Source organism: Myotis daubentonii, chromosome 16 (assembly GCF_963259705.1).
Source record: "Myotis daubentonii chromosome 16, mMyoDau2.1, whole genome shotgun sequence".
In the NCBI taxonomy this organism is placed as follows: domain Eukaryota; kingdom Metazoa; phylum Chordata; class Mammalia; order Chiroptera; family Vespertilionidae; genus Myotis; species Myotis daubentonii.
This window is the reverse complement of record NC_081855.1, coordinates 43,271,691-43,299,454: the sequence shown is the minus strand read 5'-3', so window position 1 is coordinate 43,299,454 and position 27,764 is coordinate 43,271,691. Positions and strand designations below refer to the sequence as shown.

The window sequence follows — 27,764 nt, the reverse complement described above, 5'->3', positions numbered from 1 at the left end:
CTTCCCCTCTAAATTTTTTTTAAAATATATTTTATTGATTTTTTACAGAGAGGAAGGGAAAGAGATAGTTAGAAACATCGATGAGAGAGAAACATCGATCAGCTGCCTCCTGCACATCCCCCACTGGGGATGTGCCCGCAACCAGGGTACATGCCCTTGACCGGAATAGAACCCGGGACCTTTCAGTCCGCAGGTCGACGCTCTATCCACTGAACCAAACTGGCTTCGGCTCCCCTCTAAATTTTGATGTCATCAAAAGAAAAAAATCTATTCCACGTAGCGTATTGTCAAGAGCTGACGTGCATTCTGGAAACTGTAAAGCGCTATAGGAATGTGAAGTACCAAGATGTCATTATCCCTGAAGAGAGAGAGAGAGAGAGAGAGAGAGAGAGAGAGAGAGAGAGAGAGAATATGGATGTTCCCAGAAAGAGAGAGCACACTGAGAACCAGGGACTGCTATGTGGGGTGCTTTCCATTTCTTTCAAGGACTTTGAGAGCATGGTATTATTGCCCCCCCCCCTCATTTTATAGATGAGAAAAGTAGGATGCAATAGATTGTGTAATTTCTTGCCCAAGTTTATAGAAACTCATAAAAGGGGCATCCAAATTAGAAGGCAAGACTCTCTGGCCCTAGCGGTTTGGCTCAGTGGATAGAGCGTCAGCCTGTGGACTCAAGGGTCTGGGTTCGATTCCAGTGAAGGGCACATGCCAGGTTGTGGGCTCGATAACCCAATAGGGGGTGTGCAGGAGGCAACCAATTAATGATTCTCTTTCATCACTGATGTTTCTATCTCTCTCTCCCTCTCCCTTCTTCTCTGAAATCACTAAAAATAAAAAGAAGGCAAAACTCTCTGGTCTTTAAAGGTTATGTAGCCCCAGGCTCTGGGAGCATTATTCCTACGTTTAGAGGACTTCTCCTGAAGTTTAATTTCTTCTCCCCCCTGGCTAGGCTCAGGCAGGAAGCTGACTTGACTGGGATCCTCAAGACCCTTCCCGCTCCCCATAGTACAAAATGCTCTAAGGGTGGGCAGAGTGGATGAGGAAGACTGAAAGGGAGCCTAGCTGACCAGATAAGGTACACGTGGCCACTGCGGCCATTCTCTGGGGACAAAGGGCTCTGCGACGGGTACTGTTAGCTCTGGGCATCGCCGGATCAGAGCCGCCCTGTCTCCCAGCTCAGCTGAGCCAGCCCCCTTCTTTGTGCTCAGCTTTTTCCCACAGCCTGGCAAGGGGGGTGCTGGGATCCCAGGCCACCCCCTCCTGCTGGGAAGCACCCCATCAAGCCCCACCATAAAAAGCTTGAGAGTGGAGGAGGAGGAGGCCTCGGCACCCTTCTCCCTCTCTGGGGAACAAGAAGCTTGCTAATGGGTTGGGCCCCTTCTCCAGCCCCTGGCCCCAGCCCTGGCTCCCCCAGACAAAAAGCTGCTTTACATGAGAAGAGCAGGCTGGCCTGGCCTTGCCCGGGCACTCAAAGAGGCGGTAGCCCCTGACAGCCGAGAGACTGCCCCTTCCCCCACACCGAGGCCTCATTTAGTTGCAATTAGCAATTCTTTGCAACCCACGGGGCCGAGGGGACCAGCGCCCTCACCTCCCAAACCTGGCCTCTGGGCCTCAGTTCCCTGTCCCCCTCCTCTCTCCTCCCTCCCTTCAGCCCCCTTCTCACTGCTCCACCCCCAGCTCTTGGACGAGTATGTTGGCTTCCTTGGAGTTGTCCGAGGATTGAAGCACCCAGAGGGGCCAAACCAACAGTGGGGGTGGGGTGAGGCTGAGCTGCCTAGGCTGCGAGACCCCCTCTTCAACCCACACTGCCCTTTCCCTCTGCTCTTCCCACTTGCCACCCCCTCTCAAAGTCAGGCTCAGTGGAGGGGACAGATGGAAGGAAGAGAGGTTTTTAGAGATCGGAGGATAAGAGAGTGGTATAGGGCATGGGGGCAAGTGCGGGGGAGACTCTGTCTCAGATAAAGTCAGGACTCACCTCTTTTTCTTCTTCCCTGGCTGGCCTGACCCTTGATGCTGCAATTTGGGCTCCCCCTTTATTCAGGGAGTCTTAGAGTAGGGCTGGGGGCCTGGAGCCTTGATGCAACAGCAGCCAGGCAGCTTGGAAAATGAAAAAGTAGAGATAGAATCCCAGGACCCCTTTTAGGCTCCCACAAATCCACTCCTTGGTGTCTGGTTTCCACAGAGAAGGGGTGGGGGTACAAGTGAGGGAAGGAGAGGGGAGAGGTCTCCCAGGCACTTATCGCCCTTTTTTATTGTTTAAAGTATTACACATGTCTCTTTTTTCCCCACTGAGCATCACCGCCCCCCGCCCCCTCCCCACACCAAGGCCCACCATACCCATTAGTAGTTTCCAAAGTCTCTGGTGGGCTTTTTCTGTCACCACCAGGGGGAGTCCTAGGTACAGAGGGGGCTCTCAGGTCCAGTGGGGATATCCCGCCAGGTCTGCACACTTCCCTCCACCCACTGGACTTCCTTTCCCCATGGAGGAGCGTGAGCATCCCTGGCTGAGAAGAGCCCATACTCGAAGGGGATTCTGTCCCGGCTTTAAACGGTATGTGGGGGTGAGATGAGATATCCAACATGTGGTTCAGCTGGTGATCGAGGGACAAGGCAAAGTTAAGGGACTACGACTCCCCTGGAATCACCTTAGCACCCCCTTCCCTGGGGGCTCTTTTGGGAAGAGTTAGGGATTCCTGGTAGGAATGGTGGCGGTGGGGGGGCATCTCCTAGGGGTCTTCGGGATTTATGAAAGGAATAGGACAAGGGTGACTTAGAGGCAGAGAAGAGGTTCATGGTTGAGTTGAGATGAGCTGGGCTGTTTCGGGTGGTCCTCTCCCCATTTTCAGTATTGATATTACACTACCCAGGTAAATGTGGAGGGGGGCATAGTTGAAGCTTGAAGAGTAAGAAAGAAATGTCTGGCCCCTTTATCAACCTCCAGTGGGCTCTCAAAACTCACCTCCTTAGACCCTCACCTCGGAACCAGGGAGGAAACTGAGATTAGATGGAGACCCCAGGTGGTTCTGGGAAGGAATCACTTAGTGTTGTTTCCTGTGGAATTTGCACATAAACCCCCCTTTTCCTTCAGAAACCCCCCAACCTCTGGGAAGAAAAAGTGCCCCCCAAATGAAGAAGGGATGTGAGTTCCCACCCAGAGCGTAAACAGGCCAAAAGGAAAGTGAGGTCCTTGCCCCGGGGGAGGGAGGCGGAGTTGGACTCCTCTCCCCTCCACATCTGTCCAAGAGGAGTTTCACTGTCCGCCTGGATTCCAGGCCCTCAGAAGGGCCAGGGGAGGCTAGGTACCCGGACACCTGGGGTCCTGTCTTCTTCAGCTGCTGAAATGCTTGGGTCTCTAGACCTACAAAGCTTGTGAGGCCCTCATGGCACCTACCTCCCCTGGGAGGAAAGAATTTAATGGGGGTCAAGTGCTGGAGCTCCGAGCAGGAAGCAGTTGTGAGCCAAAGGCAGGAAATGCTCCTCAAGAGCCATCCTCCCACAGCCAGCCGCCTTTGAGTAGTTTGTTCACTGCACTCCCCTCCTGGAGCAGCGAGGAAGGAGGACCTGGGAAGGGGAAAGAAATTGGGGTGGAGAAAGAAGGAAGCAGGGCCTGCCACTCACTGCCCCACTGCCCTCCCCTCCCTGCTAGAGCCTCTTGCTGGCAATTTCCCCTGTCCCTCCAGGCCCTTCTCAATCTTGGGTGTCTGAAGTTCCATCCTGCAGTCAAAGCCCTCCCCCCTCCCGCCCCCCCCCCACACGTCAGAGGTCTACCCCCTTGGCTCCCTCTACTTACCTGGGAGCACTAGATGCCCCATCCTCCCTGGTTGACTGGCGGGGGTGCGGGGGGGGGGGGTTCCTCCATGGTGAAACTTCCCTGGTTTCCTATGCCACTTTGTCCTCACTTCTCAGGACACAAACCACACTTTCCCTTGCTTTAGAATTATCTGAGATCCTGTCTGTCTTTCCACTGCGCTGAGGGCTCCTAGAACCCGACCCCACAGAAATAGAAGGTGAGTCACTTATGCCATTTAAAATATTCTAGTAGCCACATTTTAAAAAGTAAAAAGAAGCAGGTAAAATTAATTCTAATAACACTAAGTCTTTGGAGTTTAGCGTGTATTTTCCACTTATAAGCACAACTCAGTTTGGCTTAGTCCTGTGCTCAACAGTCATGTAACTAGTAGTTACCATATGGGACAACACTGCATTGAGCTCAGGAATGGAGGCCCAGGTCTACACTAAAAGTCCAGGTAGCATCTGTTTAAAAAGCCCAGTTGTTGGAACAAGATAGTTTGAGCTTGAGTACTAGTTCAACCACTGTGTGACCTTAGATAGGTCCCTTAACCACTCTGTGCCTTAACTGCCTCATCTATAACATAGGTCTAACGAGCACCATAGAGTTGTTGTGAAGGTTATGTGCATGCAACAACAGCTGGCACACAATAGGTACTTAATAAAGGTTGCGTTGTCTTCATCTGTGTATGCTGCTAACACTGGCCCCAAACAGTGAGCTGAAAGACTAAATGAAACAATTAGGCCTTTGCTCTGCAGCAGATTGAGGCAAAGTCGGCTGGGTGGAGTGAGATTTGTCTGGAGAAGTTGGAACAGGACTGAGAAGGAAAAGGCTGTGGGTGGCTGGCAGACAGCTCCTTAGAGGGCCAGGTTTACAGATGTGCTGCCATGGAATTTGGAAACAGTAACAGAGCAACATAAGGCTGGGATGATTCATTGCTGAAATGAAGCTTCTGGGGTTCAAAGTAGGGAGGTCTGGAGCCCTGGAGCCGTCACAAAAGGCCTCACAGAACAGGGTGAAGTTTGGAAAACCAGCCGGCAGCGGGTGATCGGAGTTTGCAGAGTGCGGGGAGGAAGGGACTAGTTGAGACAAACGGTTTGATTGGAGTCAGGCCCACCCCCTTGCCAGTACCCTCCCTCCCCCTCCCTTAGAAGAGGATTTCCTCGATGGAAGGGTCTGAGGGCTGCATTTTGAGGCTACAGCGCCCTCTGCTGGATTTGGAGACCTGGGCAGCAGCAAAAATGAGTGGTGCTGTAGATTAGGGGAGGAGGGTGACAAAATTCTGTGCAGGGAAAATTCTGTGTCAGATACAGACCTTCCTCATCGCCAGACAGTCCTGAGAAGTTCACACAATCAAAATCCCTTAATAAAAATGTGGGAAATTTATGCAAAATCAGCAGTCCCTGAAGGTAATTGCCTATCGATCATCATTATTTGCTCAGTTGTTAAAGATTATGAGTTAATTTTACCTCATAATCCTTTGGAGTTATAGTGCTATGAGTTAGAGGCAAATAATAATAGTAATAATAATAACAATAATAGTAGCAAATGCTTATATAGCCCTACTTTGTGCCAGGTACTATGCTTTTATTATTTTATAGATGGTGAACTAAGGCACAGAGAGGTTTACATCACCTGCCTAATGTGACACAGCTGACAGATGACCAAGCCAGACTGCACACTCTGGCTCCAGAGTGTGTGCACGGAAACACCATACCTACTACTTCTCTGAGATAATCGAGACCATTTCCTCCCTTACATGAGAGATGGTGCATCTAGGTCAGTGATGGCGAACCTATGACACGCGTGTCAGAGGTGACACACGAACTCATTTTTTGGTTGATTTTTCTTTGTTAAATGGCATTTAAATATATAAAATAAATATCAAAAATATAAGTCTTTATTTTACTATGGTTGCAAATATCAAAAAATTTCTATATGTGACACGGCACCAGAGTTAAATTAGGGTTTTTCAAAATGCTGACACGCCGAGCTCAAAAGGTTCGCCATCACTGGTCTAGGTGCTCCATGAATCTAGACCTTTCTAGTTCTGATTCTGATTCTCTGAACACTGCTCAGTAGTGTTTTTTTAAAAATCAGGGTTAACATTTGTGATTTTTGTGTGCACTAAATACATGCCAGGCACTGTGCTGAGCACGCTGTTGGGTGACCCCACTGAAGCTCCGTTATGGCCCTATGAGATGATCATCTTTTACAAATGGGCAGGTGTGTTTGTTTTCTAGAGCTACATAACAAGTGACCGCAGATTTAAAGGCTTAAAGCAACACACATTTATTATCTCATAGTTTCTTCTTTTTTTTTTTCCTAATTGATTTCAAAGAGAGAGGGAGAGAGAGAGAGATGGAAACATCAATGATGAGAGAGAATCATTGATCGGCTGCCTCCTGCACACCCCCTACTGGGGATAGAGCCGGCAACCCAGGCATGTGCCCTTGACTGGAATCAAACCTGGGACCCTTCAGTCCGTAGGCTGACACTCTAGCCACTGAGCCAGACCAGCTGAGGCTATTATCTCATAGTTTCTATGGATTAGAAGTCCAGACATTCTCATCGCAAGGAGAATTTTTTTTTCTTTTTTTTTCTTTCTTTCCTTCATATTGCATCTGTATGAGAAGATGGATGCTAGCTGAAACTTTTGTGGTAATCATTTCACAATATATGTAAACCAAACCATCATGGTGTATGGCTTAAACTTATACATTTACGTATGTCAATTATTTCTCGATAAAACTGGGAAAGAAAAAGGAAGTCCAGGCATGGCTTAGCGCAGTGGTCGGCAAACTCATTAGTCAACAGAGCCAAATATCAACAGTACAACGACTGAAATTTCTTTTGAGAGCCAAATTTTTTAAACTTAAACTATATAGGTAGGTACATTGTTATTAACTTAATTAGGGTACTCCTAAGCTGGCCTTTGCTAAAATAATAATAAAGCCACCAACACAAAATAATTACAATTCTTAAATTGATGACAAAAATACCTGTAGGATTTGCAGCTGGTTGGAAAAATACAGGTAACTTTATGCTTCAAGTAGGTACTTTTGTCACCCACGCGCGATTTGCGGACGCGACTAGCACTAACCACCGCACAATGAGACTGCTGACTGACTGGCTCACTCAACTCGTGCATGAATTGTGCGCACCTCCCCCACACTGCATATCCCACGGCCTGCTCCGGGTCTCCCGTCGCCCGACCAACCGACACCCCCCACTTCTAACGCCACTTCTTCAAAATAGACTCGCCCAGGCCAAAAACCGACTTCTGCGCATGGGCCACGAAGTTTCAATCGCACTGTACCTGGGCGCCCACACGTGGTATTTTGTGGAAGAGCCACACTCAAGGGGCCAAAGAGCCGCATGTGGCTCGAAAGCCACTGTTTGCCGACCACTGGCTTAGCGGGTCCTCTGCTCAAGGTCTCACAGGTGCAATCTAGGTGTTATTATCTGGAGGTTTGACTGGAGAAGAAGTGTTTCCAAATTTAATCAGATTATTGGCAGAATTTTTCCTCCAGGGCATAGGACTGAGGATCCTGGCTTCTTGCTGGCTGTCGGCTGAAGGCAGTCCCTTTCTGCCTGGAGAAAAAGCACCAGTAGAGTGTGTGTGTGTGTGTGTGTGTGTGTGTGTGTGTGTGTGTGTGTGTAAAGATATTTATTCCAAGGAATTGGCTTTGGGAGCTGGCAAGTATGAAGTCCACCCACATTACCAAGAATAATCTCCTTTACAAAATATCTCCACAGCAACACCTAAGTAAGGGTATGATTAAATAATTGGGTACTATAGACTAGCCAAGTTGACACATAAACTCCTAACATAGCTGCTTGCATCACCAAGCCAGCAACTCACTCTGGAGTTGGGAGTGACATCCCACCCCCTTTGCCACTGCTGCATTAAAACCTTCTAGCCCCAGAGGACCTCCTTCCCAGAGCTGGAAGCTGTTGGGAGAGGGAGCTTCCAGTCTGGAAACCCCATTTCTGAGATATCCTGGGAGCAGATGAGGAGTCCCCAAGGCCTTTGCATTGCCTCGGTACGACGGTAGGTGGCAGCACACACATTCTCGTTGCACCCCTGGGAGCTGTGCGCGCACTTCCGGGTTGGGCCAGGACCTAACAAGGCACAAAGGAATGCGGTTGCCTCAAGTTGGACCTCCGTTCAGTCCCCAGTGCCTGAAACAGAGTTCGGTAAACAACCTCCCCTCCAACCCTCTCCCTGTCTCTCTTCCTCTGGGCATAGTCTAGGCAATCCCCAACGAATTCCAGTTTTAGGTCCGGTACTGCTTTCTTGCCTGCTTAATCTGTGCCCTTTTGGTACCACCTATTGAAATGCTCTCCCTTTCATTCCACTTTCCTAACCATTCTCAGCTCAAATTTTTGTTGTTGTTCTTGTTTTTTGAATTGGTTACCGTGATCTTAAACTTTATATATGACAACGAGTGCCAAGAAAAGTATGACAAAGAAAGTGAGCATTAACACAAGCATAGCTTTAGCCAGGTTGCCCAATGGTTAGTGCATAGGCCTGCATACTGAAGTGTTGCGGGTTCAGTTCTGGTTGGGCGTTTGAGGGAGGCAATCAGTGGATGTGTCTCTCTCACATCGATGTTTCTCTCTCTGTGTCTCTCTCCCTCCCTTCCATTCTCTCTAAAAAAAAAAAATCCATGGAAAAAATATCCTCTGGTGAGGATTAACAAAACAAAACAAAAAAACAAGCGTAGAATTCTGAGTTCAGAGCCCTGTTTGACAGGCCTGTGCCTCTGCCTGGAACTGTCTGCCCCAGTTTCCAATACCCTGCTCTCAGCTCAAATGTCACCTCTTTTAGAGGTGTCATATGATTGTAGCTGAATTTAAAGTAGCCTCACCCAGTTCCTCTCTATTGCATCACCCTCTATCGCATCATCTTCCCAGTACCTGGCTGTATCTGAAATAATCTCACTTATTTCTGTATTGTCTGTCGTCCCCCAGCCCCCTCGATGAAGGACCTTCCTGTCATGCTCACCTCAGTATCTCCAGCATTCAGAGCAGGGCTGTTTCAGGCTGGGCACATAATAAATATTTAATGAATAAAGGAATGAATATGCTGAAGAATGCACTCCAAGAAGCTGGTCTAGCATAGTGAACACCTCCCACATGGCCAGCAAATTTTCTTTTTTCACCTCTGAATTATATTTTCATGCCTTTGGGCATCCTGAATACCATAGGCTCCTTTATTCTCACTGCCTTAATTCGATCCCAATTCACACACTTAAGTTCCTGTCTTTCCTCTGGGTGAGCAGGGATGGACAGGCCATGTTTGAATCTGATAAGCTGTGTGACTGTAAACAATTTACTAGACCTCTCTGAGCCTTGCTGCTTCATCTGCTCCATGAGGATAATTATGCTACCAGCTATTTGGATTATTTCCAGATTAAATAAAATGACACCCACAAACTGCATGTAAATACTAAAATGTTTAAGAAATGTCACTATTACTAGCTTAAGAGAGGCAGTGATGAATGGGAAGGCTACAGGGTTCTGGTCCCAGCTCTTCACATACTATCTGTGTGACCTTGGCCAAGTGACTCTACCAGCCTGGACGCCCTGTCCGTTCCCACAAAATGGTTGTGATAACAGTGACAGCTATTGCACAGCATTGGGATTATCAGGGAAAGTTCGAGATGAAAATATGAGGTGTTCTTTTCCCTGACGGAGCATGGGGAGGGGATCATAGTAGGAGCCCAGGGACAGCCCCTCATGTGGCATGTGGTCACTAGGGGCCTGTTCTCCTTTGCATTGTATCCCGGGCTCCCCAGGAGACAGAGCTAGTTCCACCCGGCCCAAACAGAGACAGCTCTTGGTTTCACCATCTAAACTGCCTCTCTCTGTAATGAGAAAGGAACAGAAGTCTGATTTCACAGATACGCAAGTTACCTCCCCACCCCTGACCATGTGGTTTCGTTGTTGCTGTGTTTTTTTAAAGCTACCCTTTGTGCCTTCCAAGATGTGCAGGTTCCAGCTGATAGGGTTCAGAATATGTTATCTCCAAAGGTGGCAGAGTGACATCTTGCATATTTCAAGCTGAAGGAATTTAAGAAATGGCATGTGCAGGACTTTCTGACCTTCCCCTGAAGCAGGTCATAAGACCTTCATGTGAGAAGTGCCTTCCCTATACCAGGAAGAAAGGAGCATCCTTATTCTGAAAACTGAGGGACACCGAGAGCAATCTGAATGAACAGATCTTGCTTGCCAGCTTTCTCCCAGTTTACTATACTTACCTCATATTCTCTGTCCTGTTATATCTTTCTACCACGTTCATATCTTTCTACAATGTTTCAACCTAGCTTAAAACCACTCAGGTTTAACCATTTCTTTAGGTTCTCATTTCCCTATGAAGGCTCCCCTATCACTTAAAACTTATATTATGTAAATATGTATGCTTTTCTTTTGTTCATCTGTCTTTTGTTACAGGGGTCCCAGTCAAGAATTTAAAAGGGTAGAGGAAAAAGATAGTTTTCATCTCTGGCCCAGCCCTCTACCCATGCTTATTGATCCTACACATTTTTAGGCTGGAGGTTCATAGAGTCAGTCCCACTCTTGCCATTTGGCTGCCAAGAGTCTGACCTTGGGTGAGGGTGAGGGTGAGGGGTGGGGATGTCTGGAAGAAAAATGGAAATTCTATATTCTTTCCTTAGTTCTTCTTACCACCGATTCTTGTTATTTGGAGCCAATGACTTTCAACTTTTTCTTAGCTCTTTTTTTCTTCCTTATTTTAATCATGCTTATTTCCAGATATTTCTTATTTCTAAATAATAGGCTCATACCAATATTTCTTGATTTTTTTAAAAATGTAGACATTATCTATTGAATTCCTATTATGGAAGATTTAGATCTCTCGAATTATTGTTCCTTTGCCACACCCCCACAATATACTTTTATCAAACATTTCTATTAGATCAATATTTAGTCCTTATATTATTGTGATTGTAAATATTATTCACAGTTAAATCATGTTGTATAGTAGGCTTACTATGATCACATTTTTTTTCATATAATTTCCACTCATGAACTTAATGGCCTCTCCCCCCATTCGTTTAGTTTTGTATATTCTTTTTTTAAAATATATTTTTATTTATTTCAGAGAGGAAGGGAGAGGGAGGGAGTGTTAGAAACATCAATGATGAGAAAGAATCACTGATCCGCTGCCTCCCGCATGCCCCACACTGGGGAATGAACCCTAAATCTGGGCATGTGCCCTGACCAGGAATAGAACTGTGACCTCCTGGTTCATAGGTCCATGCTCAACCACTGGAGCCACACCAGCTGGGCAAGTTTTCTATATTTTGATTCCTCTAGAAATATTCTATATCACTGATTCCTACCCCCCCCCCCCCCCCGCCACACACATTCTAGAGAGGTGTAAATCTCTCTTTCAAACCCACTAGATATTCCATCAGATTTCTTTTTGCCAACACCCTTCCTAGGGCCTCTGTCCTCCCGTGTCCTCCTGTTCTCATCCGGACTGGATTTTTTTTCCTTTTAGGCCTGCTCTACAGTTGTTATCCTGCAATGTCTCTACACTGTCACCCTGGGAATTCTCTTTGCCTTTCTGTCAGATTATATCTCTGCTTTCTGGGTCTCAAGTCTCCCCTTTTCTTATCTTACTCCTTTGTTTTGCTGTAGAACTTTCTCTAGTGGCTTCCAAAGAACGAGTACGTGGGAAATACTCTTTTTGAGTGCTTGCAGGTCAAAAATATCTTTTTCCTCTTTCAAGTTGATGAATAGTTGACTGGATATAGATTTCTAGGTTGGAAACCTTCCCCTCTTAGAATTTTCAGGGCATTACTCCTTACTCGCCTTCCCTCTGGTGTTTTAGAGACGTCCAACATCATTTCAACTCCCAGTCCTTTATTTGTGACCTATTTTTCCTGTTTGGAAACCTTCAGGAGCTTCTCTTTGACCCATGTGTCCTGAAATTTCACAACACTGTACCTAGCACCAAGTTATTTTTAATTCATTGTGTTGGGCCTTCTCAATTTGGAAACTCAGGCCCTTAGTACTAGAAAATGTTTATATGTTATATATATATATATATATATATATATATATATATATATATATATATACACACACACACATATTAGTGACCTGGTGCACAGATTCCTGCACATTGAAAGAAAATTAATTAAAAGGTGGCCAGCAGGGTGGGACTGGGCGAGATGGACCAGACACGCCCTGGAGCCAACCTCCCCCGTCCCTCCCCGACCGGCCACACCTGGGGTGGCACAGTGGCTCAAAAGGCATCTGCGGAGTGAGTGGGGCACTTCCAGCAGGTGGGGTCCCTCGGCCTGGCCTGTATTGGGCCAAAACTGGCTCTCCTACATCCCCCAAGGGGTCCCGGAGTACAAGAGTACACTCTGCAAAGTTGCTGTTGTACAGGGTGTGGGATGCAAGTGTGCAGTAAACCAGATTCAGGCTGACAATGCCCCAGCAACAACATAACTCATGGCCAAAGGTGGAATTGTGTGGCCCTGCAAGGAATGGGGCTCCTTCCTCTCTAGTTTCGGGGTGCATCACCCGAGAACCACCACTGCCAAGTCACTGCAGTTCGGCAGCTCCTGCATTGAGCGTCTGCCCCCTGGTGGTCAGTGCATGTCATAGCGACCAGTTGGATGGTCAGACACTTAGCATATTAGTCTTTTATATATAGATATATTTTTTAATTGTTTAAAGTATTACATATGTCTCCTTTTCCCCCTGATTGACCTCCCTGCCACTCCCACCCCCCTATATGTTATATCTTTAATATTCCTTCCATTTCCCCTGTTCGTTCTGGAAATTCTATTATTCAGATATTGAATCAACCCTCTTATCTGTTATTTCCCATTTCCCCTCGTATCCTTATTTGGTGACCACTATGTGCCGTTCATTATTCTAAGTGCTGGGGATCTAAAAGGGAACAAAACTGAGAAAAACCCCTGTTCTCATGGAGTCTAAATTACATTTTAGAAAGCAATAAGTATTATGGAGAAAAATAAAATTAGGGAAAGCCCAGCTGGTGTGGCTCAGTGATTGAATGTCAACCCATGAACCAAGAGGTCACTGGTTCGATTCCAGGCGAGGGCGGCACATGCTGGGTTGCAGGCTGGATGCTCAGTAGGGAGCATGCAGGAGGCAACTGATTGATGTTTCTATCTCTCTGTTTCTTTCTTTCTTTCTTTCTTTCTTTCTTTCTTTCTTTCTTTCTTTCTTTCTTTCTCTCTCTCTCTCTCTCTCTCTCTCTCTCTCTCTCTCTCTCTGTCTATCTTTATTTCTCTCTCTATCTCTCTGACATTCTTCCTTTCTCTCCCTCTAAAATCAATAAGAACATATTAAAAAATAAAATTAGGGAATGATAGGCAGAAAGAACAGCATATACTAGTACCTAAGCCAGTAAGTGGAGCAGGCTGATGCGGGAACAGGCCCATGGGATGAAGGTAAAGCCTGGAGGTCAATGTGTCCAAAGAGGTGGGAAGCAGGTTGCAGAGAGGAAATGAAGTCTGAAAGGGGAGGTGGAGGTAGGTGGCCTTTACACTGTGAATGATAGGGAAAGCCACTGAGGTTTGGAGCAGGGGACTGATGTGATCTGACTGACCTTTTTACAGGACCACTATAGCTCCTTTCTGAGTGTAGGAGGTCAAGATGGAAGCAGAGCACTTAGTAGCTCTTGAAATAAAGAGAAAGTAAAGGTGACTTGGTCCACCTTTTTACTGTTTTCTGGGAGATTTCCACAACTTTATTTCTATTCTTCTATTGAATTTTTTATTTCTGCTTGAGAAATTTGAACTTCCAAAACTTACTTTTTTTCCTTCTTATTGAATTTATTGGGGTGACACTGGTTAACAGAATTATACAGGTTTTAGGTGCACAATTCTACAACACATGACCTGTACACTGTATTGTGTGTTCACCACCCCAAGTCAAGTCTCCATCCGTCCATCACCATTTACCCCCCTATAACCTCCTCCACTCCCCACCCCCCATTTCTGGGCCATCAACCCACTGCTGTCTGTGTCCATGAGTTTTTTTTCTCTTTTGCTCTATCCCTCCTTTTAATCCTCACCCAAGGATTTTTTTTTATTTTATTTGAGAGAGAGAGAGAGGAAGGGAGAAGGAAGGAGAGAAAGAGAAACATCGAGGTGAGAGAGAAACATCGATCAGTTGCCTCCTGCATGCACCCTCACCAGGGATTGAATCCTCAGCCTGGGTATGTGCCCTGACCAGGAATAAAACCTGCAATCTTTTGGTGTAGTGGATGATGCTCCAACCAACTGAGCCATACCAGCCAGGGACCCAAAGTTACTTATTCTTTTTTTGAATCCCTTGTTCCCTGATGTGATCTTATAGTTTCGAGAATACTGATTATAATTCTTTTAAAAAGATCTTTCATTGTTTTGTGTGTGTGTGTTTTTTTTGAGAGAGAGAGAGAGAGAGAAACATTCATGTGAGAGCAAAACATCTATCAGCTGTCTCCTGCATGCCCACTCCTGGGGATTGAGCCCACAACCCAGGCATTGGCATGTGCCCTGGCTGGGAATGGGACTGAAGTGCACAGGAGGATATGCAACTGACTGAGCCACACTGGCCAGGGCTGATTATAATATTTTTGTGGTTTCTTTTTATGCTTCCATTATCTCTGACTCCTCCGAATTCCTTTTCCTGTTTGCTTTTGGGGTGGGGGTGTCTTTATCTTTCTTGTTACAGGTTTCCTTCAAATGTCTGATAATCCTTGGCTACCCATTCTTTTTATTTCTTATTTTTAAATATATTTTTATTGATTTCAGAGAGGAAGGGAAAGGGAGGGAGAGAGATAGAAACATCAATAATGAGAATCATAGATCAACTGCCTCCTGCACACCCCCTAGTGGGGGTCAAGCCCACAACCCCAGGCATATGACCTTGACCAAATTGAACCTGGGACCCTTTAGTCCGCAGGCCGATGCTCTATCCACTGAGCCAAACCAGCCAGGGCTTGGCTATCCATTCTTACATAACAAACAACTGAGTGGAAGCTCTGTGTAAATGGGGCTACTTGAATGATGGGCTCTTCTGTGGACTATTTGGGCAGGAACACGACCTTTATGTTGGGGAGACCCTACCCCTCACTCCATTTTTTTGGTACATGTTTTTTCTCTGTAAGCCAATTTCCTAAGAGAGACCTTATGGCCTTTTGCTGGGAGAAACACCACTCTCTGACCATAATGTTGGCTGTTACCGAATCTTCCCATTTTCAGCATGGTCTCTCCTTCGTTAGCTGTGCCAGATATGTTAAAGTCTCTCTGGTTTAGCTTTTCCCAGCAAAGGAGAACCCTCCACTTTGCTGGGCAAGGGATTTAGATTCTAACTGCTCTCCAAACTGCCTTGTAACCCATCCTGTTTTCAGTCCCACCTACACCCTCACGGTACCTGGTGATTCCAATTCCTGAGCATTTCTAATACTCCTCAGCATTAATCAACTTGTTTCCTGGTTTCCCCACTCCAGAACTTCCGCTTTCTCTATTCTATTAAAGCCATTTCCATTTACCTGTGCTATTCAGCTTCCAAAATGTTGACATCTCTTGTCTGCTATTGTCCCTTCTTCAGGTCTCCGTCTATGTGAATTTATGGTCTTTTCATCCTTTACTGTCATTTTAGTGGAGTTGGTAAAGGGAAATGGGTAATTGTGTCATGCCTCATCAATCTGCCACATTTACCCTCAAGTCTCTTTACAATATATAAATTGTGTGTTCTGCCTCTCCTAGGTAGGGAGCTCTTTTCACCACTTAGAACTGTATTCTGCTTGGACTGGGGTAGGATAAGGCAGAGGGTAATAAAAGAAGATACACACCCTTCCTCCAAAAAATTACATTTCATTTGATTCTCTCAAGGTGGGTAAGGGCCATTTTTCCATTGTGTGATTTCTCTCAACTACTTTTTTCAAAAGCAGGGAAGTCCTGCTACCCATCCTGTGTTTTATGTATTTTGGCTAAGAGAGCAAGAGGGCTGGGTGGGGTCCTCAGGAAGGTCATAAAATAGGAAAAATTGATTCATAACCCATACAAAATTAGTGCTGGGCATGGGCAGTAGAGATTACCAAATCCAATTTCCTTACTTTATAAAAAGGAAACTGAAGCCCAGACAGCTTTAGTTCATTTGGATCAACTTTGGTCACTCAAGAAGTAACTCTTCTCAAATGATCGCTTGAAAAATGCCAAGTTCTTAACAGTCATTGGGTCTTTGGTTTCCTCTGCCCTAAGGCCTGGACCCATTGCTGTTCCTCAGGGAAAAAGGTAGTTTCAGAGGTCGTCTCGCTCCTCACTGTACCTAGTTTTACTGCATGTAGCACTCGTTAATACCTGAAATTATGTAATTATTTTATTATTTACCTGATAGTCCTCAATGGAATGTAAGCCCTATGAAAGAAGTTATCGTTCCTGTTTCGTTCACAGTTTAATCCTCGGGAGAACTGGGATTTGAAACCAAGAAGTCTGGCTCTAAACTCCGCGCTTTCAGCCACTGTATTATGCTGCTAAGCAAGCAAAGGCGGAGCTAACCGGTTTGGCTCAGTGGACAGAGCGTCAGCCTGCGGACTGAAGGGTCTCAGGTTCGATTCCGGTCAAGGGCATGTACTTTGGTTGGGGGCACATCCCCAGTGAGGAGTGTGCAGGAGGCAGCTGATCGATGTTTCTAACTCTCTATCCCTCTCCCTTCCTCTCTGTAAAAAAAATCAGTAAAAAATATATATTTTTTTTAAATAAAGAAAGCAAAGGCGGAGCTTCTGCAAACACAGGGAAGCAGGAGGTTAATGAAAGATACACACAGGAAAATCAGCAGGTGGAAAACATCCGGAGGCGTGCATACCGCGCCCCCTGTGACCTTTCTCTCCGGAAGCACTTGCCCTCCCCGGCGCGAGTGCGCACGCGTTGTACCCGCGGTCGCCCCGGGAGGTGCGCCGAGCGGACCACGAAAGGGAAAGGTTCCGCCTCTCGGGCTGAAAGGCGCATGCGTCTCGGGGGCTCCGATTAGGACCCACCTTCTCGCTTCCTCCCTCCCTATCCGGCGCGCGCAGGGTGGGCGTGGGAGGAGGCGGGGAACTGGGGAGGGGAGCGAGGGGGCGGGTGTCGCGGGAGAGAAGGAGCGAACCGGAGAGCGTCGTTCTGAGAGCAGTGAAGGCGGCAAGATGGCGGACCGCTTCTCCCGCTTCAACGAGGACCGAGACTTTCAGGTAAACACGGGCGTCGCCGAAGATCCGGGGGAGGCGCTGGCCGAGCCGAAACCTTCTTCTCCTCCGCTCCTGGCTCTCTTTCCGTCCAGGCTCCGCTCCGGCTTGCCAGCCGGCTCGCTCTTCTCCGCCTCCGATTCCTCCGGGGGCCTCCAAGCTTGAGTCGAGGCCGCATCTAACCCCGTATTCTCCTGCCTCTTAGACTCAGGTCGCCGCGTTTGCGGCTTCGGCCTTTTTGGGCTTCGGAAGCCCGGCCTGACCGCTGGCGGGGTCTGTGCTTCCCCGGGTCTCCCCTGCCTGCGGAGGCACAGGGCTGGCTCCCCAGGGACAAGAGGGTTGGGTCGGAGGGTTTGGGAGAATATTACTAGACCAGAGCTTCCGAACCCCTGGGTTTTTCTTGCACGGCTTTTTTTTGGGGGGGGGGGGCGGGGACGGACGGAGGGGGTCCTCCTCTCTTTAATAAATAAATTACTTTCATTGTGTTTCCGATTCCTCACCCGCAAAAGGGTGTTTTAGTTGTTAGACGCCTTCTTAGTCAAAAATTGAGATTTCCTGGGCCTAACTGTTTTGTTATTATTCTTAGGCCGTTATTTGGGCCTGAAAAACAGTAAGTTATAGGACGTGAATTTCGCCCCAAATTTTACCTCGAAAGAAGATTCATAAGAAGCAGAATGATAATGGACTTTGCAAGCGTGTGATAACTAGTGTCCAGAGCTCGATTTTTCTTTTCAGTTGCAAATACCGTATAGAAAAGGCCCTTGTGCCGGCAGGCATTATTGAGAAGAAAAAAATAAAGGCAGATTAGAATAACTCATCTTTTCGGCTGTTTAAAATACCTTCCTGGTGAGCATTACCACAGAAATCTCGGCAGTTAAAAGGGATTTAGTAGAGATGGGCTATTTCTAGGATAAAATACATCCTCAGAGTCTCAAAGAGACCACTGCATTACTACCGCATATCCTGGCAACAGCAATTTGAGTCGGGATGAACCTCTCAAGTTCTTTTCCTGCTGCAAATCTTCCTCCAAGTAATACAGGGAATATTCCGGATAGGTTTCAGAAGGCAGTTTGAAGGGTTTGGATTCCCTGAGGTGATTGGGTTGGTAAGTAAGCAGGTTAAACCAACCCTGGACAGTTCAGTGCATTGAACGCTGAAGAAGTTTTGCAGCAGTGACGGACCTGGGGCTGTAGGGAAGCCTGCGATCATGCGCCTGCTGTACCGCTCGCTGCAGCACAGCCCAGGAGCTCAGCGTGTCTGGGGATGTGTAATGCGGGCCGTTTGGTCCCCGGGAAAGGTGCTTCTTTAGCAAGCACCGGGACACAGGAGTAGGCTGCAAGATGTGTGGGCTTTCTTAGTAATTTTTAAAGGGACATGTCGATACCGAACACCCTCAAGTGCTTTTCAGAAGAGAAAATTTCAAGGTGACCTAATAAAATTTTAAATAGATAATATGAACAATTGAGCTTTGAGGGAAAATGGCTGTCAACCACATGATTTCAGCAGACTTAAACAAACAAAAACAGGATTTCCAGGGCCTTGAAAGATTTTGAAAACTGGATAGCCTAGTATGAATGCTGTCACCTGAAAAAAAATTGAGGAAGCCTCTACCTTTTCACGTGAGATGACTTTCTTTCTTGATGCTGAGGATACTACATATATTTTAAGTATATTTTCTCGTATATTGGAATAACCAATTCGTGCTGTATTGAGTCAGCCAGGGAAATGTTGGTTGTTTTTTTTAATCCTCGCCCAAGGATAGTTATTCCATTGCTTTTTAGAGAGTGGAAGGGAGGGATGAAGGGGGAAGGAGTGAGAGACACATCGAATGTCACCCCCCTACCTGTGTGTCCCCTGACCCGTGCAGGTATCTAACCTAAGTGTGTGCCCTTGACTGGTAATCAAACCTGGGACCCGTCGCTGCAGGGGCTGACTCTCTAACCACTGAGTAACACTGGGCAGGGGTTGGTTTTTTTTAAAGTCAGATATCCTAGTATTATGGGTGGGTAAATAGGGCATTGGGAATGAAACCTTTTAGACAATTACAAGATGTTAAAAATTTTGTAAGTTATTGTGCTAACATTCCAAAACATTCATTTAAAAATAAAGTAGTATTTTTTACTAAAGGGAAAAGTATAGATAGATTTTCATTAATGATGTCCTTTGATTAAAGTTATTGGAGAGAAAATGTAATAGGACACTCCTGCATATAATATAGTATACCAAACATTTTGAAGGTCAGGTTATTCAAAATTAAATATGGCCTCCTTTTAAGATTTTAAGTGATAAACAAGGTGAAGCCACTGAATACACTTGAAAACAAATCCAAAGTAGGTTTCCAAACACAGCACACAGATCCTGTTGCTTTAAACAGATCTTAGAGTAATGGAAAATTTTTCTGTGCATCTTCTCTGGTAAGTTCTAGATGGCTATCATTTTCTTTGCCAATTTACCATCAAGCAAATTTTGAAGACAACATCAAGTTGTCTTTTGAACTTAGTATGGAGTCCGAGGTGGGTTCACTATGAGATTTTGTGAACACCTAAAGTTTCAAAGGTGTGTCAAGTATAGTGAGGAGCATAACTGTGGTATGCCACTTGAAGTACTTATGAATATAAAGAGTATTATTAGGGATATACAGTTAAAAGTTTTCTAAATTAAATTTATTGGGGTGACATTGATTTATAAGGTTATAGTGGTTTTAAAAGGCTTTGATAACTTTATAATAATAAACAGGTACTACTCTACAGACTACATGTATTATCTCAATCTTCACAATAACCCTATGAGATAGCCACTATTACATTTTCAAATGAGGCAGGTGAGGCAGAGTTTTAAATACTTTGGCCAAGTACTGGTACACAGCTGGTTTGGCAGACTGTGGATTTAGACTCTGGCTTTTTAACTCTTGAACCTGTGCTCAGGACCATTATCTCTACTGCCAATTATATGTTTTATATAACTAATTGAGTCATCAACTGTGGAGGATAAATTTATAGGTCACAAAGAACAAATGAGCTTTTAGAGAGGTGATTCAATTAATTTTACTCTGTTCTAGTTTGTTCAGATCTGTTGATTTCCCAAGGACTTCTAGGGGGACTTCTGTTGCACTGTTATAGAGGATATATTAACTGTTGTTTTAGTTTAGACATTCTTTTGTGTAGCCTTTTTGAGTGGTATTTTATCTTTGGAAATCTTTATGATCTATGCTGATTTCTTTTAATGCTGTAAGAGTTTTAACTACTTTAAGAATTTGTCCTGTTTCTGAATGAGACATGCCTTCTGCCTACATTTATCAGATTAAGGCATATTTATTCACAGATTGAAATGTAATGCAAACTAAGGGAAAATACATACTAAAACTTAGAATATAGATGTATTCAACACTTTGACTAATAGGTTCACTAAAGAAAGTTTTACTTGTACAGTGACTTACAGCAGTAACGTGTTAAACACACAGCTTAGCATTTAGTAGTTGCACAGCTATTAATGGTAATGCAGCTCAGTACTAGTGAGGAACTGTTCTTCAATTTGTATACCTAGAAACATCAATAATGAGAGAATCATTGATCTGTTGCCTCCTTCCCGCCCTCTACTGGGGATCCAGCCCATAACTGGGGCATGTGCCCTGACCAGGAATCCAACTGTGACCTGACCTCCTGGTTCATGGGTCGATGTTCAACCACTGCACAACACTGGCCGGGCTGCACTAGATTTCTACTGAAAAGGAGCTATGATAATAGTGAGTGGTAAAGTAATGAGAGAAATACATATTATCTTAAAGGTCATAATTAAACTATAAAAATTACCCAAGAACTTTATATACTCTGTATAAGTAATCATGGTGATAAATAGCAATAAGTCATGTATTACTTTTATGTAAAAGTTCGTAGGATTCCTGCTTGTGTTTCATATATGACATCAGGATGTGACCTTTAGATAATTATTTGAGACCATTAAATGAGGGTGTTTACAGTTTAACAATACTTAGGTCACAAAAGTGTATCAGAATATTTTCTTTGTGGTACTATAGAGTTGGCACTCTGATTAATGTAGGCATGCTAGAGATGATACATGGGCAAGTGCTTTAATCTCTGTTTTCTGGGTCTCTCTCCCATCATCTGAAAGAGAGAGATGCCACTAGCAATGAAAATCAATGTTAGCTTTGCTTGAGATACTAAAACTGATGCAAAATCATAACTATTCTCTTTCTCGTGCATGGTAGGTGGAAAGAATTGGAACAAAGGCCATACAGATTTCAAAATACTGATGATGAATCAGCATGATTATAAACAAATTCAGAATTATTGGTTACTATATTCTCAGGGGATCAATAGTGACCAAATAAGGTCAGCATAAGGAAAGGCTCCCTGGTGATGATTTGAAGGGTAAAGGATATATACATTTAAGATAGAAGGCACTTAAAAACACGGAACATATCAAGGAATAACATCAGAGAGAAAAATATAAGTTGTACTGTTGGGAGAATGAGGTTGACAAGAACTGTACTTATGGGGCTTCATGTGATGGAATGCTTGCTTGTTTTCAAGGTAGGCATGAGAGACCAGGAAGAAACAGATCTAGACAGATACACTTACTATTAGGCTGATTATTATAGGGGCTGTTCTAATGCCATCAACATTATAGAAAAAATAGCTGTCATGTTGTATTCTTTACTTGTATTCTCTATTTGTCACACAATTCTCATTAGAGTACTGCAGTGATACTTCTTTTAAATCACATTTTCTTATCTCTTTAGAAGTTATGTAACCAGAACTAAAATTTGTGACTTACATTTATAAAAACAACACATATATAATTAACTGTTCTGATTCTGCTGCTTCATGGCTGAGATAAATTTCCATATAATTTCTCTCCATTTGGGTACATGATAAAATGAAATAAAACGTTTTCTGGAGGTGGTCAAAATTACCATTTTCTGAAAAGGAATAGCAGAAGTTCATGAGATCTTGAATTATGGATTTGAAATCCATGTAGAGGTTTCATCTTTGTTCTTGTGATTTAATAAGTTTCTAATATTTTATTAATGAAAATTGATTCCAGCTTGAGGTAGACATCCAGTTCTTGAATTCTATTAAAATTCCTTCCCTGAAACAACTTGGTACTTTTGATTGTTTGTATGTCTGGCATTAATTCTCTTTTCATATTAGCATTGCCATTTAGTATTAAGTGAAAGCTGACTCATGGTAATTACCAAAGGAATTACAAATGACCACCACAAATACTGAAAGAAGTCATTGATTTGCTATTGCAGTGAATACCAGAAGATGTTGTAATGGTTTTTCCCATTTATAAAAAGTAAATTGTCCATTTAATTAAGGAAGTCTAATCAGATATGCTTAATGCATATTGCATTAGTCAATACAAAAATTTAAATATGCTCAGGCTGAAAGACAAAATACTGTATTATCTTGCTTATACAAAATAATTTCCTTGGGATTTAACAAATACATTTAGTATTTTATACCTAATTTAGGAATGTATTAAAGAAAAGGTAGTTAAAATTGCTTTGGCATTGTACATAGGTTAATAGCACATAGTGTTTTAGTAAGTGCTATAGATAGGAAGAAATTACAATTAGGGCCAAAACATAAGTTTCCTGTTAATTTGCTTTAATTCTTTTTTCTCCTCCTCCTCCTCCTCCTCCTCCTCCTCCTCCTCCTCCTCCCCCTCCTCCCCCCTCCTCCGCCTCCCCCTCCCCCACCACCACCACCACCTTTTTTTTTTAATTGACAATGTTGAGGTCAAATAAATCTTGCATTGTGTGTCACTCAAGCAACCAGAAACTATCTTTGTAATAGTACATTTGATGTCATCTCACAAGGTATCAATTATTTATTGTCATCCTTGCTTTTGGCAATTGCATTGATTTAAAAGAATTTCAATTTATCTCTGTGCTTTTTAGAAGTGAAATACAAAAGTTTTTAAAGTTGAAATAGAAAAATGTCATTGGTCATGTTTGTGGCTGACATTTTAAATAATGATTGTTAGAAAAGCCAGTACTCATATCTCATGTAACATTATTTTTCCAGAGTTGATGAGGGAACAGAAGCCTCATTTTTCACCCTTTTTGTAGGCAGTACTGATCAAAAACCAAGAAATGAATTTCATACTCTAGGTCTTGACTAGAGATGAAATTGAGGCTGACGCTTGTGGATTATATGCTGTACTATCAGTAATTTCCCTTGTTGCTGTGAGTAGTATGAGATATCTTAATAAAAAGAATGAAAGTGGTTGAAAATTTAGATGGCTTAAAAGTATTAGGGTATCATCTGCACAAGAGATACCAAGGATATATTTACCTCGAGATTATTTTCTAGAATATAAAATAATTTTTGAAAAGATTGTTAAAACTATTTTAATAGTAGTTGTACAGAGAAGTATGTGTGAGTATGTCTGGGGGAGTTCATTAAATGGTGTTTTTCAAGGAGCTTTTGTTATAAATGGAGAGAGAACAAAAATAACAATAATACTTAGTTTATTAAGACCAACATGATTATCAGATGAATAGTGTAATGCAGAACTCTAAGGCAGGGGTCCTCAAACTTTTTAAACAGGGGGCCAGTTCACTGTCTCTCAGACCGTTGGAGGGCCGGACTATAGTTTAAAAAAAAACTATGAACAAATTCCTATGCACACTGCACATATCTTATTTTGAAGTAAAAAAAACAAAACGGGAACAAATACAATATTTGTATTTGCATGTGGCCCGCGGGCCGTAGTTTGAGGACCCCTGCTCTAAGAAATGGAGAGAACCCTTAAAGTCGGATGATTGGGCATGCCTTTATGAAGAAATTAGCATTTAAGCTGGTCTTGAAATATGATGGGAGTGTATCCTTGCAAAGGAAAAGAACGGGAGGCATTCAGTTGGAGAAAATAGCCAGGGCAAAAGTACAGAAGTGGAACAAGCAGAATTGGTGTGTGTTTTTTTAGGACAGTGAATAAACCATTGGACATAGGGGGAAAGTGAAAGTTAGGGCTACAAAAGTAAGTTTAATTTTAATGCTTTCAGCAGGAATGTACTAGCTATTAGGCTATTTAAACAGGGGGATAGACTTCAAAGCAGTTTTTCTTCAGGGAATATTAATTCAGGTATAATTGTGTTAGATGTTGCTATACATACAGTTAAAGCTGTGATAACCAGTTTCCATTAGTCAGAGTAAGGGCAAGGGAAAAGGGTGTATACAAGTTAGTGATTATAATAATGAACTGTCTGATTTTAAGCTTGGCAGGGAGATAGGTGAGGATTTTGGTGTTGAGGGGTAGGGGCGGAGTGAAAAGTTGGATTAATGGATTGTAGGTTCTGATGGGGTTTAAGAATTGGAGTGGAGGTATTAGAGCAGCGGTTCTCAACCTGTGGGTCGCGACCCCTTTGGCGGTTGAACGACCCTTTCACAGGGGTCGCCTAAGACCATCCTGCATATCAGATATTTACATTATGATTCATAACAGTAGCAACATTACAGTTGTGAAATAGCAACGAAAATAATTTTATGGTTGGGTCACAACATGAGGAACTGTATTTAAAGGGCCAGAAGGTTGAAAACCACTATATTAGAGGAGAGCACAATGTTTGAAATGGAGATTATGGAAAGGTTGAGAATATTGGTAATGACATTGAGAGTGAAATGGCTACATTAGAATGGACAACAGGATTTTTCATTATAAGAAAGGAAATTAAGGAACTGAGGCACCAGGATATTGTAAAATCATCTAACCTGGATATTAGAATGGTAATGCAGAGGAACCTCGTTTCTCAAACCTAATTCGTTCTGGAAGGCTGTTCAAAAACCGAATCATTTTTTCTCATTAGAAATCATGTAAATTGAATTATTCCAAACCCCCAAATGATTCCCTATTTTAACTTTTCTTATGTACAGTACACGTCTATTGTACTGTTTAATCTATAAATGAACACTTTAAAAATAAAAAGGACATGAAATGTAAATGAAAATTTAACAAAAATGAAAATGTTACAATAATTATAAACAGCAACAAAAGCAAAAAAATAAATAAATAAACCAACACAGCACAATATCCTGAGATTTTAACAGTGGTAAATTGACTCATATTTGCCCATTCTCTCTTTTGTCACCTGATAGATGCGTGACTCATCATACAGGTAACAGCATGAAGGGTTGTCAGGTTAAGAAGTAAATTGTTCGAGATGGGAGATGTTCGAGAAACGAGGTTCCACTGTATTGCATAGTTGTATACTGTTACGGTTTACTAAGTGCCCTTATATACATTCTTGTCTAATTTTTCCAGTAACTCAGTAAGGTAAATGGAATAGAAGTAACTCCTATTTGATAGATGAAGTTGAGGCCCAGGTAAGTTATTTTGCCTACTATAGAGCTGGGTTTTGTACTTTAATATTCTGATTTCTTTTGTAGTGTCCTTTCTGATTTGGTATATACATTGGCCTCTTTTCAAGGAGATGAGTGCTGGTATTGTCTACAGAATATAAAGCATTGTTTCTCTTTAATACATAGCAGTATTTTCTACCAGTTAACTAACTGGTAGGACATAGTTGGTATGCTTATCATTAAATATATAGTTTTTCCAGAAACATTTCAGTGTTATAAGTTTAATTGATTGTTTAAATCAGTTAATTTTGTTCATCTGTTCCAGTACAAAGTAGCCAGGAGAGGAGAATGGTACTTCCTAGAGGCTGTCAAATTAGGGTACTATAAATTTATTCTTTTCTTTTTTTTTTTATTAGTTAAGGTATTACAAATGTGTCCTCATCCCCCCCATATAAATTTATTCTTGACCATTATCAGAATCAAAAGTTTTAACTGCTGTGATATCTAGTGATGAGAACATCAGCTACTATTTGTTGAGTATATATTACATGCTAGGCTCCGTGCCATGGCATTTTGGATATATTTAACCTAAGTAACCATCTAAACCAGGTGGTGTCATTTTAGAAATGAGAAAGTAGGCTTAGAGAAATTGAGGCCCCACAGTTAGTAAACTCAGATTTGAACTTTGATCTCTCATAAGCTGTGACTTTTTCTGTGGTTCCTAGTTGTTTCAAGAATAAGATCCAAACTCACTAACTTGGTTTATAAGACTTTTAAGCATCCTGAATCTCTTGTAATAGGTATATCTCTTTTCCCCTCATCTTGCCATCAACAGTTTCTGTTATCTGGATCAGCTAGGCTTTTCCGTTATTCTTGTTTTTGCGTATGTTCCTACCTGTCTGGAATTCCTACTATTCATTCTTCAAGACTCAATTTGATGTTATCACTAACATCTTTCCTAGGCAGAGTTAGTTGTTTCATTTTCTGTGCTTGCACAGCACTTTGGCCATATTTCAGTAATAGCACTTTCATTAGTAAACAATACAGGGTGCTTACTCTATTAGGAACTATGTTACGTATTTTCTCATATAACCCCCTAGTAAGTTAAGTTCTATTGTTCCCGTTTTACAAATAAAAAACATATCCCCATTCACATAGCTAGTTGAAGAGATAGCTTTCAGGTAGTTTGGAACTGGTCTCAGCCTTTAACCACTGTGATGTTTTAACTTTTCTACTATATACTTTCTTATAATTTATCTCATCTCACTGAACTTAAAACTTCTTGAATGAGAAGCTTTTGTTGTTGTTGTTGTTGTTGTTTTTCATTTTTTCCAGCATTGAGTTGGGGTCTGGCACCTGGAAGTTGCTCAGACATTTGAGTTAATGGTTAAGTAAAGGCAAGTATATATGTAGGCTTAGTAGAGGCTGAGAAAAATGTCCAGACTGGAGACTCAGCTTCCTGCTGTGCTGTGGATTATTTCTGTGATATCCTATAAAACCAATTGAGGGATATATCAGGTATGGAGGTTGTGTTATAAGTAGTTACAATCTCACTGTATTATGTATTATGTATAACTAGAGGCCCGGTGCATAAAAATTTGTGCACTCGGGCAGGAAGGAGGTGTCCCTCAGCCTGGCCTGTGCCCTCTCGCAGTCTGGGACCCCTCAGGGGATGACCACCTGCTGGCTTAGGCCCGCTCCCTGGGGGATTGGGCCTATGGTGGCAATCAGACATCCCTCTGGCAGCCCGGCAGCCCTCGGGGGATGTCCACTTGCCAGCGGGAAGCAGGCCTAAACTGCAGTCGGACATCCTTAGCGCTGCTGAGGAGGCAGGAGAGGCTCCCACCACCACCGTTGTACTGGCAGCCATCAGCCTGGCTTATGGCTGAGCAGAGCTCCTCCCATGTGAGAGCGACCTGACTACCAGAGGGCAGCTCCTGCATTGAGAGTCTGCTCCCTAGTGGTCAGTATGTGTCATAGTGACCAGTCATTCCCAGTCTTTCTGCTGTTAGGGTCAGTTTTCATATTACCCTTTTACTATATAGGATAGAGGCCTGGTGCATGGGTGGGGACCAGCTGGTTTGCCCTGAAGGGTATCCCAGATCAAGGGGTCCTGCTTGGGTGCCTGGCCAGCCTGGATGAGGGGATGATGGCTGTTTGCAGCTGGTCACACCCCCTTCAGGGTAGGGGTCCCGCTTGGGTGCCTGGCCAGCCTGGATGAGGGGATGATGGCTGTTTTCAGCTGGTCACACCCCCTTCAGGGTGGGGGTCCCCACTGGGGTGCCTGGCCAGTCTGGGTGAGGGGCTGAGGGCCGTTTTCATGCTGGCGGGTGACTGAAGCTCCCAACCTCTCCTTTTTTTTTCTTTTTTTTTATTCTGGGATTTATTTACCTTCTATGGTTGTCACTGGAGCTGAGAGCCG

General features: G+C 43.6%; 1 protein-coding gene across 4 annotated transcripts in view; it reads left to right on the top strand.

Moving 5' to 3' along the window:
- Positions 1-16,879: 16,879 nt before the first annotated feature.
- Positions 16,880-27,764, top strand: part of GPATCH8 (G-patch domain containing 8) — an 81,082-nt gene continuing 70,197 nt past the window's right edge. For 2 of the 4 annotated variants that reach the window (XM_059670405.1, XM_059670407.1), the window contains exon 1: positions 16,990-17,021. Coding sequence is in view for 1 of the 4 variants with exons in the window: in XM_059670404.1 (XP_059526387.1) it covers positions 16,977-17,021 (45 nt within the window). In the remaining 3 variants the exon portion in view is untranslated. Of the gene's footprint in view, positions 17,022-27,764 lie in introns of all 4 variants that reach the window. The other 2 variants (XM_059670404.1, XM_059670410.1) reach the window with 2 other exon arrangements.